Source organism: Lethenteron reissneri, chromosome 42 (genome assembly GCF_015708825.2).
Source record: "Lethenteron reissneri isolate LAM-NWPU_2019-01 chromosome 42, ASM1570882v1, whole genome shotgun sequence".
NCBI classification, from domain to species: Eukaryota; Metazoa; Chordata; class Hyperoartia; order Petromyzontiformes; family Petromyzontidae; genus Lethenteron; species Lethenteron reissneri.
In genome coordinates this window covers 12,849,648-12,861,162 of record NC_083820.1, presented here as the reverse complement: position 1 = coordinate 12,861,162, position 11,515 = coordinate 12,849,648, and the positions used below count along the sequence as shown (strand labels likewise).

Sequence of the window (11,515 nt, the reverse complement as noted above, 5' to 3'; positions counted from 1 at the left end):
TAAAGCTGTCACGTGGCATGGGCAGGACTGGGTTAAGGCTGTCACGTGGCTTGGGCACGACTGGGTTCAGGCTGTCACGTGGCTTGGGCAGGATACATCACACGATGGCCGATGGACGAGGCTGGGGATGGAATGGGAGCCAAAGTCGAGAAGACGCCCACGAGCACAACCACCTTGGAGATGGAGCAGTGAGATCAGCTATGAGGCAGGAGATGAAACGTGACATCACAGGACCATTCAGCAGTGGAATGAAAATGTCTCAGGACGATGAGTCTCAAAGTATAATTGGATTATAATTGCCTGATAATGCTGATGGTAGTTATGACTACAACACAATCCACAACAGCACGATTGTACAACAAAAACACTACGGTAGTGGAGGAATTGTATGCAGATGTCTAGAGATAAGAAAAATATACATTTGCCATGATTTTTTATTTCAGATAAGAGATGTGGCTCTTGATGAAGATGTCCTTCATTTCATTTACTACATCATAAATTAATTTATTGAAAAACTAACAGGAACGTGTGCACATTTACTCTAATGATAAGTGTGATACATGGTAAAGGAGGTATCATTTTTCATCTAATTCATTTTTCAAACGGTTTTAATGAAATAAACATGGTTTGAAACACAAACTGTGAACCCATGGACTGTATATCTTTGAAAATAATCCAGTTTTCAAGTTATTGTTACTATTCTGTCTGCTCTTTTGTTACAAAATCACAAGAGAATTTAAGAAAAAATCTATCGGGAGCATAACCCACACGTAAACCAACACTTGCCATCATCGTTATTTAATGCAAAGACAGATCCACCACCAGGTCACAACCGCCACGTCGCCTATACAACCGTCCGTCGCGCTCCTTAGCACCATGTATACGAGAGGGTTTTGATTAAGAGGCTCGGAGGGTCGCGAAAGCAGGCACACAGCCCGCGACTCCCGCGCGCACCAGCGGGATCCACCACGTCGACACAGCGACCGCACCAGGGCCAGTGTTGGGCCAGCGACGGTCGATTTTGGTCAAGACGCATTCACTGCACTACAATGGCTCAATATACATCACTACCGGTAAGTGGATTTCATTGACCCAGCATTGGCTGCCATCGGTCAACACAGACCCTAACACTGGATGAAATTTGGCCCACAAGTGAGAGCCCCCCCCCCCCCCGAGTATTGTGGGCCCACCACAAAAGCGGAGGTGGATCTTGTTCCCTGCGAGTAGCAGAGAACACGTGAAAACAACACCCTGTCTGTTCCGAGACCCCACTAGCATCAGTTTTATGCGCAAATTCCAACAGCGAATGTGAATTATCTTATTTTATATTTATCGAGCATCTTAGCTCAAGCCGATATACATCGTTAAAAAGCTGTAAGAAAATGAGTGATTTAGATGTTGTGGACGTGCAAGGGCCATGGAATGAGTGACGGTAACAGAGGGGATATAGGGGTCACAAAAGGGCACAGGAGTGGAGGGGTGAGCGGAGGAATTGGTAATAAAAGAAAAGGTGAACATTACGAGAGGAATCAAATGAGGTGAAGGAGGGGGACTGCTTAATGTGCAGGGGAAGTTGATTCCAGTGGAGGGGTGCAAAGAGTGAGAAAGATCGAAAACGGCCACCTTTGTCTCACCAGCACCAGTGGCCAAGTAACAGGAGGGACAGAGAAACAGAGAAGATGGTGAACGAAGAGAGGGGACATAAAAAGAGATGATGGAGGCGAGATGAGGAGGGGAGCAAGGCCATGGAGAGAATTGAAGGCGAGTGTAAGGGATTTGAAAAGACAACGGGTGCAGTCAACCGGAAGCCAGGAAAGTTGTGATGGGTAAATGGGAGACTGAAAATAATTTGGGGAGAGCATAGGCAGGGAAGCAAATGGTCAAGCACGGTGACCTTTGTCGTGTTTTGTTTAGGTAGATTTGTAATCCGTGCAGCAGCAGTGGCAGCGGCCGGTGAAAACGCACCTGGAGGCGATACGCGAACACGGGACGGGTTTATATTTCTGCCGTAATACCATTTGCAAAGGGCAGCGATTTACATTAAATAAAGAAATAAAATGATGAGCAGGGAGCCACGAGCTCGGCTCCCCAGGGTCACCCCCCCCCCCACCCCACCAGCTTCCTCCACCGAACCAGGCCTCATGCTCATTTAGTCGCATAATTCAAGAACACCGCGGCACCCATGTGCATAACGATGCAAACCAACCCACACCCCGCATTTCCATGAATCGTCAAATTCTGGTGCACGAATCGGGAGAAGAGGGCGAGGAACGATTTGTTGACGTAAGTGCAGCACCCCCTATTGGCTGCAGAGGTCATGTGACCCTATTACCACAAGAACTGAAAATAATTCTGAGACACATGATTTTATTCTTGTACCACGAGCATAATCAATTTTAATGAGTGAACTGGAATCATCGTTAGCGACGCATAATGCGGACACCAACGTTGCTGTCATCAATGCAGGGATTCTCAAGCAGAGGTTGGTGGAACCCGAGGGGAACACAGATCATACTCGGGAACAGGGTCACCAAAGGATAAATAAGGGGTCCCAAGATGATTCTCAGAGCACCTATAAAGAAAGGTGTGCAATCCTAGAAAGGTTGGAAACCTCTTAACTGTACAATACTTAGAAGTGCAAAAGCTATGAATTGTAATTCGTTTTTGTTGTACAAATCTCAAACGTCGCACGTAACAATCGCAGCAAGGCCGATTCCACTTCCCAAAGGCCCAACTTGTACATTGTGAAATACCGGCAAACAGGGAAACTAGCATTTGTACACTTAGGCGGTTTGCATATTGTGATAATGGAATACTAGTAAAGGATACGACCGACTTAAAATGAAATTAAACAGATTCTCGAAAAATCTAAAAGCAAAACACCTCAGCTATACATTATTGCTGAAAACTGTACAGATGCATCGTGCACGCGACCTCCTATCCGTTATGGGCAATGCTGTACACACGCACACACACGCTCGCTCACGGCAAAACCAGTCACCGATTTCATTCTGCATACGGTGAAAACCAGCATAGAGGATGTATGCTCTTGTAAACAAGTTTGATGCAAACGTCTTGATGTGTAGCACCCTCGACAACTCGACAACGCTCTCCCTTCTCTTCACTCGGTCTCCACTGTCTCCTTGGCTTGTTCCAAATTATTCCCACGAGCAGTCACGCTTGGCCTCTCGGCATTGGGCCAAATGTCACCAAAATCCCGGCGAATCAAGTTCCGTGGGCTCCGGTAGCTTCGGTGAATCCAGTGACTCCGATAGGCGGCGAGCGTATAATTCTGTGTTCGGCCCACGTGAGCGAGCGAGCGTGCCGTAGGGTGGGTTTGGGGGGCGAGTGTTTTGTTCCAAGTGGTAACGCCATGCTCTGGGCTGGGTGGACCGAGGAGGCAGAGGATGAGGTCGTTAAGCGCAGGTGTCCGAGTTCTTGAACATGAGGATGGAGTTGTAGATCTTGAGCGCCGGGCCCAACTTGATGCTCATGATCCTCACTAGATCCGTCTGGTTGAGCAGCAGCAGCGCCTGCCCGTCAATTTGCTGTCACAAGCACGGCGCGCGCGAAAAACAAATCACATGCACGTGCGCTGCTGGGAGTTTGTTGTAGTTTGCACTGCCCGTGAATCACACAGACATACCGAGTCTGGTACTGGGTGCGTTCATGTGATATCGATTGTACATCGGTGATTGCAGAGGCCAGCCACGGCGCAGAGCTGCAAGGGGCACCGAAGATAAGTGCGGAGAACGCAAGTTTTTTTACTCCAGTTTTACTGATGCTCACGTTATTGATTAATGTAGGAATAAAGGTTATTCATTACTGGCCTGACACAGCACAAATATGTGGCCGAATTCGTGAAGGCCACTTCCCTGATAGGCCAGGCTCTCGGCCGGAGGAACGCAACGGCGTGGGTGCTTAGATTTCCTGGCGCAGAGCGACGCAGCTACTAACCTGCTCGTGAAACATGCGTGCCTGCTCCTGGCATCCAGGCAGCGTCTTGATGAAGCTTGCCACCTGACAGAGCGAGGACGGTGAAAGCGTCATCAAGGGGGTGGGGAGGGAGGTGGGCGGTGGGTTGTGCAGTGAAAGTTCCCGAGAGAAACCACAAAACTGGCAGCGGTTAGGCTCTATCTGCGGCCAGAAGTGAACTTCTTCTTTCGTAAGCCATGTAAGAAACAGTTTATATAAATGTCATAGTTGAATGTTAAAGTCCTTCAACCAATCCAAGGCGGCAGTAGATGCTGTATTGATTGCAGCGATACCACCATTGTGTGCATGGATGGCGTACTCGTCAGTAATGTGTTTGATGTTGAACTAAGCCCACACGCTAGAAGCGATGTGTTTTTGTGGTCAGATTACCGAACGTTGGCCATCTATTCCGGTCAGTTTCTTGTCGTGTTTGCTTGCTTTTGACATTACCTCAAATCTTTTTCTTGCCTAGATGATTGTGGGCTTAGTTCCCTCTGAACCCCGATCATTGTGGTATGTCATGTTCCAGGAGTGCGGTGTGAGATGTGTAAGAAGTCCATAGCGTGGTTCTTAATCGGCAAGCGACGACGGAAGAAACTATCAGTGCGGAAATTCAACTCGATCATATTGTGCCAAGCACGCCGCCTCATTTGATTAAATTTTCGTTTTTTCCCATCTAATTTGAATTCTCGATTGCTAATATCCTAATCGTAACATTAGCAGTTAATTTGCATACACGGTAAATATTAGATCACTTAACTTCCTATGTATGTATATCGGGAGATTAACCAATTTTAATAATTGAGCTGATGCATCGTTACTTGCCCAAGTAGTTGAGCAGTGAGTTGTCATGTTGTTTTGCATGAGGCCTGTGCGGTGCCGTGCGGTGGCTCAGTGGGGTGCGGTAGAGATTAGTGCGGCTGTTTATCGCGTGCATCGTCGTCGCCACCTCTTCCGTGCCCCAGGACGCCACGCGGCTCGCCGTGAGCCCCGCCACCTCTGGCAGCAGCTTGCCGTGCTGCTGCCAGACGAGCGGCAGCTCGCGCGCCGGATGCGCCGAGAGCGCCGACATGAAGACGGACTGGTGCAGTGTCTGCTGCAGACAGTGCTCCTCTCGCTCTGCACACGCACACGTGGACACTTGTAACATCCTGCAGAGATATTCCTCGTCCACAATGGATGCACAGACAAAGCCCGCAAGACACACAGACATAACTCACACGAGGATAGACAGCACCGAGCGTACAAGCCACGCATGTACCGGCACACAGACGCACATGGACGTGCCTCTACCACACAGACAGAAACAGATACACCGAGCATAATGCACACTTAGAGACAGGGCTTAATTTCACACTCAATATTGACAATCAAACGCAAGTTTTTTTTTAACCACATGAGAACTCACAAGACCAAGATGGGCTGTACTTGTATACATGCACTGGTGTCGATGTTTTCAAAGCAGGTACTAATGACCTGTGTTTAAGTTAATCCAACACAACAATCTCGAAGTGTCATTGTCGAGAATATTCATCACGTGATAATGCCTCCCTTCTCATGTTTTTGCCTCCACACATCATATCAGCTGCAAGGCCTTCTGGGAGTGCATCTTATCAACAGCATTGGATCAACGCAATCAAATTCTGGACCAGTTTCGACATTCAGGGTCTCATCAGCAGAGTTGGGTGTGCTTCAACCAATGCTGGTGAATCACCTGATGTTGGTGAATCACCTGATGTTTATAGGCAAGGGACCTTTCTATAAGATATGGGTTCTAGTTCATCTGCTCCGCTTATATTCGACATAAACCACCACGTAACCGAAGCCTGGCCACAAGCTCTGTGGTTATAAGATGGCAAAAAACAAGATTGTGGTAAATTGCATTCATCCATGACACTTCTCATCCCGCAACAATCTGGCATCCACCTACGTTGAACATCTCTTTCCTCTGTTCAAGCCCCTCAAGATACACGCAACGTTACCTTTAGTCCCTTTATTTACATGTTTACTTGCTTTAAACACGCAGGCTTTCGCGACCAATATCATCCATAACATAGATTGTTTTGGGTTAGATCGCGTGAATATAAATGTAACGTTAAACATGCCACCACCAGACACAGGGAGAGCAAGTCCACAACATTTATGATCGGAGTACTGGATTTGCTCTCCAACACACCGGTGTGCTGTACTAGTAACGAATTGGTATGTTCTGTTTAGGTGACAAACCTTACTAATTGGCTGTTTCTGATGGTGGCGGGTTTAACGACACATTTATATTTACGCGATTTAACCACAAAAAATTACTGTGTTTGACTTTGTACCCCAGCTTTGCTTAAAAATAAAATATTTCAGTTTCAAATGACACGTGATAAACCTAGCAGAGATAAATAACAGCCGCCATTCGCCACGAAATCACCACTGCTTGTGCCAGGCTATGTACATTTTAAGGCCACATGAAGTGTCGAATGCCCGCTGACAGGAGGTCACGGGACAGACCCAGGTGCCATGGGTTTACTGAGATGGCTGGCAGATGCACCACGTGTGCCCTCTACTTTGCCATGACACACCTAGCACACACACATGGCACGCCTGGCACATATACACACATGGCACAAAGAGACACCTGGCACAGAGATACACCTGCACATAGACACACCTGGCACGCGAACACACCATGAGCTACAGATGAACTGTAGGTTTACAGAGTCAACTGGCGGTGGTGGTAGTGGTGGTGCTACCTTTGGCTTCACGCTGCTGTGCCAGTTCCTGCTCACGCTTGAGCTTCAAGTATTTTGGCGGACGGCCAACCCTGCGAAATAACCACCGCTCGCTCGTTTATTAGCTCATTAGCGACGTTCTCCCGCAGCAGTAAAAAAAAGTTGACAGAGCACAATCGCTAGGAGCACTCTAATTGTTAAGCGAGCGAGCTCTTCCATAATAAATTATAATTATTATTTAAACGTCCACAATCAGGATCGTAAAACCACGGGTGGTCTGACGATACATTTTCCATCCGCTGCACTGTGCATCACCGCGTCATTCTTATGGGGAATATTAAAAACCCATTTGCCCGTGGAAAGAACAGCCGGAATTAAGATTACAGGTTAATTAACCCTGTATTAACTTAATATATATGCAATGTATCATTGATAACGGAAAGTGCAACCTGCTAAACCGTAGGAGCCAAACACAAACATGAAAAGGTTATAGTCTTGGTTCTTTCGGTAAAGTCACGTAGAAGGGAAATAATAAAATAATAAAAATATAAAACAATAAAATTCTCACGACGTTTCGACTGCAACACAAGCAATCATCATCACCTGATGATGACCGCTTGTGTTGCGGTCGAAAGAACCAAGAATATGAATCCCTGCAGTCACGAAAGCTTTAAAGGAAGCGGTTAATTAAGTGCCCCAACATCAAGCTAAGAATGTATTATGAGGGAGCGAAGTAATGCCCACTACACCCCCACACGCCAGAGGGGTGATCTCGGCCGTTATCCCTGTCAGGAGCTCTCCCGCCGGACTCGAATCCAGGGGAAGCGAGGGATGCAGAGACGAAAAGGCCACCATAGTAAAAACCAAGGTGTCTCCGCAAAATACTCCACTCACTGGCCCAGCTCTCACTTTCCAGCACAATTATCTTAAATTGCATCTCGCTAGTCACTCTCACTCTCCATCGGCTGGAATTGCCACGTAACGTTAAAACTCAATGTCAAACGTAACAAATACGAGTTAAGAACATGTCATTCAGTTCCACATACATACATACAAATGGGGCGTAGGAATTTGGGAGGAAGCGAAGACAGAATTTGCTTAGCTGAAAAAACACCCCCCAGACCACCGTGGTACAGCTTGCGCCAGACTGCACGGCCGTTCCTGCAAGCAAACCTTGCGGCAAAAAAGCAGCCAATTACACGCCAGGCAAACCGGGGACGTGGGAGCTGGCCACGAACTAGCCTTGGATAACGCTGCCCCATCGGCGGTGGTTTTTGCATCGCGGCATCCATACCTTGTGTTTGTTCACACTCACGCTGCAACTCGTAGGAATTCACGTGTGAGGACGTGCACATGCATTTATTAAAAATCTACCTTACGCGTCGTGCCCACTATAGAATACACAAATTAAGAGATCGGCGTGAAGATGACGATGATGATGTGACCAGTGAAAACTTGAGAAAGCGTGGCCGATACAACCGATTTGAATTGCAGACCGTGATGAGTATCGTAATGCGGCGGAAGTGCGATACCTGTGAGCATCACTTAGGTACTGGGGGTATCCCTCGAGGTGCATCACAAATGTGGACACAAGCGATACATTCTGTTACGTCTCATTTGTATCATCTCATCTTTACTGTCTCTCTTGATTGTTCAGTTGCATTTGTACTGCTCGCCTGATCTGCGTTCCGCCGGGAACATCTGTGCGATGCTCCTCAGGGTATGCTCCATCAGTGGTGCAGGTGAACCACAAGAGTATGAGCAGGTGAACCACTGTCCGCTCGAATGATGACTCGGATCATCAGTCGCCCGAGTCGGCTGTGACCGCCACATGCCGCACGCGAGCAATCAGCCGAAGAGAACGCAGCCCGCTCACCTGCCGTAGAGCTTGGGCTTGCGCCCCCTTGAGGGCGACATCAGCGACGCCTTCTTGGACAGGGGTGAGGCAGCGTCGTCTTCGGGGGACGGCGGGGAGGGCGGCTCCGACGGGGCCCCGGGGTCGTCGGGGTCCGGCTCGGCGCCGAGGCCGCCCCTGCCCGTCCCGGGAATGTCTACGCCACTCGCCGGGCTGCTTCAAGTGAGAACGTAGACGCGTGCATCAGCCGCTTGTGTAAATGCGGCGCCGTGCACCACGGCCAGGAATTTAATCCAGGAAACCGGTGGTGGTAGCGCAGGGTGAGAAACCACTGCCCTGCCGCTCGCTAAGCTCACACACAAAGGTCCCCCACATAGCGAGAGAGACTGCTGTTAGCACCAACAACAGCATGGAGCACAAGGTCGTGTGTCCGGAATCACACCCGCCCACTTTTGTCTCTCCACTGGTGACATTAACACACAGTAATGGATATGCATTCAAGACTGAGTTAAGCTAGGAGAGAGGCCCAGGACACGTTTAGACACCAATTGCCACTGATGCAAACTATGGCCAGAAATGTAATCCAGCTATTTAGGTTCGTAGTGCAGAGTGCTAACCACGGTGGCATCGCTGTCCACACAGAAACACACACAGATACTACCGCAGTTTCCTCCCAAACGAAATACTCAGATGAAATTTCACACTGAAACAATACAGAGCTCTCCTGAGAAAGAGTCTTGAGACTCAGTGAGGTTTTCCTAGATAAATAAAGAGCATTACAGATTGTGCGCAAAGTACTGTGACCATTGCGATACCTGGTTAGATATAGCTGGAGGGAAATACAAAGAAAACAAATTTTATTTCGATTTAAAGCTTTCGTGACTGCAGGGATTCATCTTCTTGGTTCTTTCGGTAAAGTCACGTAGAAGGGAAGTAATAAAATAATAAAAATAAAACAATAAAACAATTCTCACGACGTTTCGGCCACAACGCAAGCAGCCGTCCTCAGGTGAAGAATGAGACAATGCCAAGCTAGGAGCTTATATATAAGCTGCGTTGGAGGTGGAAGAAAGAGCGCCTTAACAAAAGAATGTGCATATGAAGAGGAATTTAGCATATACATGGAAAATGCGTAGGAGGTGGGCGGGGGGGTTTCAAAGTCATATTATGCCCATGCATTATGCAGGATCAACAGCACCAAGGGGGGGTGCAGGGATTAGCAGTAACAAAGGAAAGGAATGTTAATGATATGTAGCTGCAGTTACTCAACAACCACGTAGTTTATACTTTAGTTTTCTACGTGGTTGTTGAGTAACTGCAGCTACATATCATTAACATTCCTTTCCTTTGTTACTGCTAATCCCTGCACCCCCCCTTGGTGCTGTTGATCCTGCATAATGCATGGGCATAATATGACTTTGAAACCCCCCCGCCCACCTCCTACGCATTTTCCATGTATATGCTAAATTCCTCTTCATATGCACATTCTTTTGTTAAGGCGCTCTTTCTTCCACCTCCAACGCAGCTTATATATAAGCTCCTAGCTTGGCATTGTCTCATTCTTCACCTGAGGACGGCTGCTTGCGTTGTGGCCGAAACGTCGTGAGAATTGTTTTATTATGTTTTATTTTTATTATTTTATTACTTCCCTTCTACGTGACTTTACCGAAAGAACCAAGAAGAAAAAAAACAAATTTTACTTAAGAAGCATAAGAGCCTGAAGAACCTGTTAGTGCCATTGAGTTGCGTCAAATGTCCATCTGACATTTTTAGTCCTCACAGATGAAATTTGCCAATTTAACTGAAAAACTAAAATTAATATGATGGAGATTGTGCAGGCATAGCTGACTGGGTTCAGACCATCAACTCACGACATGGGGGGCAAATACCCGGATTACAACTCAGCATTTCACCTGTGTTGACTCGGGGTCTCTGACATGGACATGATGAATTCCCAAGGGCTACTCGGCCACCTTCATTTTGTACCAAAGTTTTTAACTATTCACGCATCATCATCATCCTACCATCTGCGCACGCTGTGTTGTTAACATCCAAGCATGCGTGTGAGCATGTCTTTGTGTGTAAGCACTGTGCTATGAACCAGGCTACCTCAGTGACTTTTCCAGCCACAATTAACAGCAGTGACAATTATCTGAAATGGTTCTAAGTCGATTCAACCTTAATGAGTACTTAGTGTCGTTTGTAAACATCAGCATTGGGGAGACAAAGGCGGCCATGTGAGGTTCTAGCCACACCATGCCCTCATGTGCCTTGATGGCCTTTGTAGGAACTCACAAACAGAACTTACCCAAACAGTCTGGTCAGCTATATGGGGAATCTTTGTGTATGCGCGTGAGCGTATGTGCAGTGGTTCGGTGGATTGGTGATTACAATTCTATGGGCTGCATGGTTTGGCAGCCGACTACCATTGTTATTGAGCTGATCTAACCCATGTCTTTCAATCACCCATAACTCTCTCGGCAGCTGGGGATGGTTCTGGCCACACCACAGCACTTGTCCCAGCAGTTTGTACAGCGACAGCAGTGTGTTTGTCTTTGCGAGTGCGAACAACCATGTGAGCGAGTGCACAAGCGAGCATGTGAGCCACTTGGTGGTACCGGGTGCCATCGGTGGAGCCGTTGGAACCCGTGGAGTCGAGACGGCGGGGACGTGGGGGACCCACGGGGCCGGGGAAGCGCTCCCCACCACTGCTCGTACTACCGCCCCCCAGCCGATCCTGCAGCGACGTCTCTTTGTTGATGTTCAGCTCCGAGTAGGGACAGCCAAAAGCGCTGCAAGCACGGGACGTGAAGCACGGTGCAGGCAAAGCCCAGTGCGACGCAGATAAAACAACGGCACTGGGAAGAACCTCAATCACGTCTTCAAACAACAGTACTGAAAAGGATTCTGAATCGATCTGGGCGGTGCTTGGGCACAATGAAGGCCACTGACAATTTCCGACAGTGGT

The 11,515-nt window shown here is 47.9% G+C and overlaps 1 protein-coding gene across 2 annotated transcripts in view; it reads right to left on the bottom strand.

Annotated features, from left to right (window-relative positions):
- Window positions 1–590: 590 nt before the first annotated feature.
- L3MBTL3 (L3MBTL histone methyl-lysine binding protein 3) overlaps window positions 591–11,515 on the bottom strand; it is a 41,806-nt gene continuing 30,881 nt past the window's right edge. Inside the window, exons 18-23 of one of the 2 annotated variants that reach the window (XM_061569214.1) lie at window positions 11,166–11,339; window positions 8,569–8,763; window positions 6,714–6,784; window positions 4,925–5,094; window positions 3,958–4,020; window positions 591–3,548 (exon numbers count right to left, since the gene is read on the bottom strand). In XM_061569214.1, the coding sequence (XP_061425198.1) occupies window positions 3,417–3,548; window positions 3,958–4,020; window positions 4,925–5,094; window positions 6,714–6,784; window positions 8,569–8,763; window positions 11,166–11,339 (805 nt within the window). In that variant the 3' untranslated portion in view covers window positions 591–3,416. The remainder of the gene's footprint in view (window positions 3,549–3,957; window positions 4,021–4,924; window positions 5,095–6,713; window positions 6,785–8,568; window positions 8,764–11,165; window positions 11,340–11,515) is intronic. The other variant, XM_061569215.1, reaches the window with a different exon arrangement.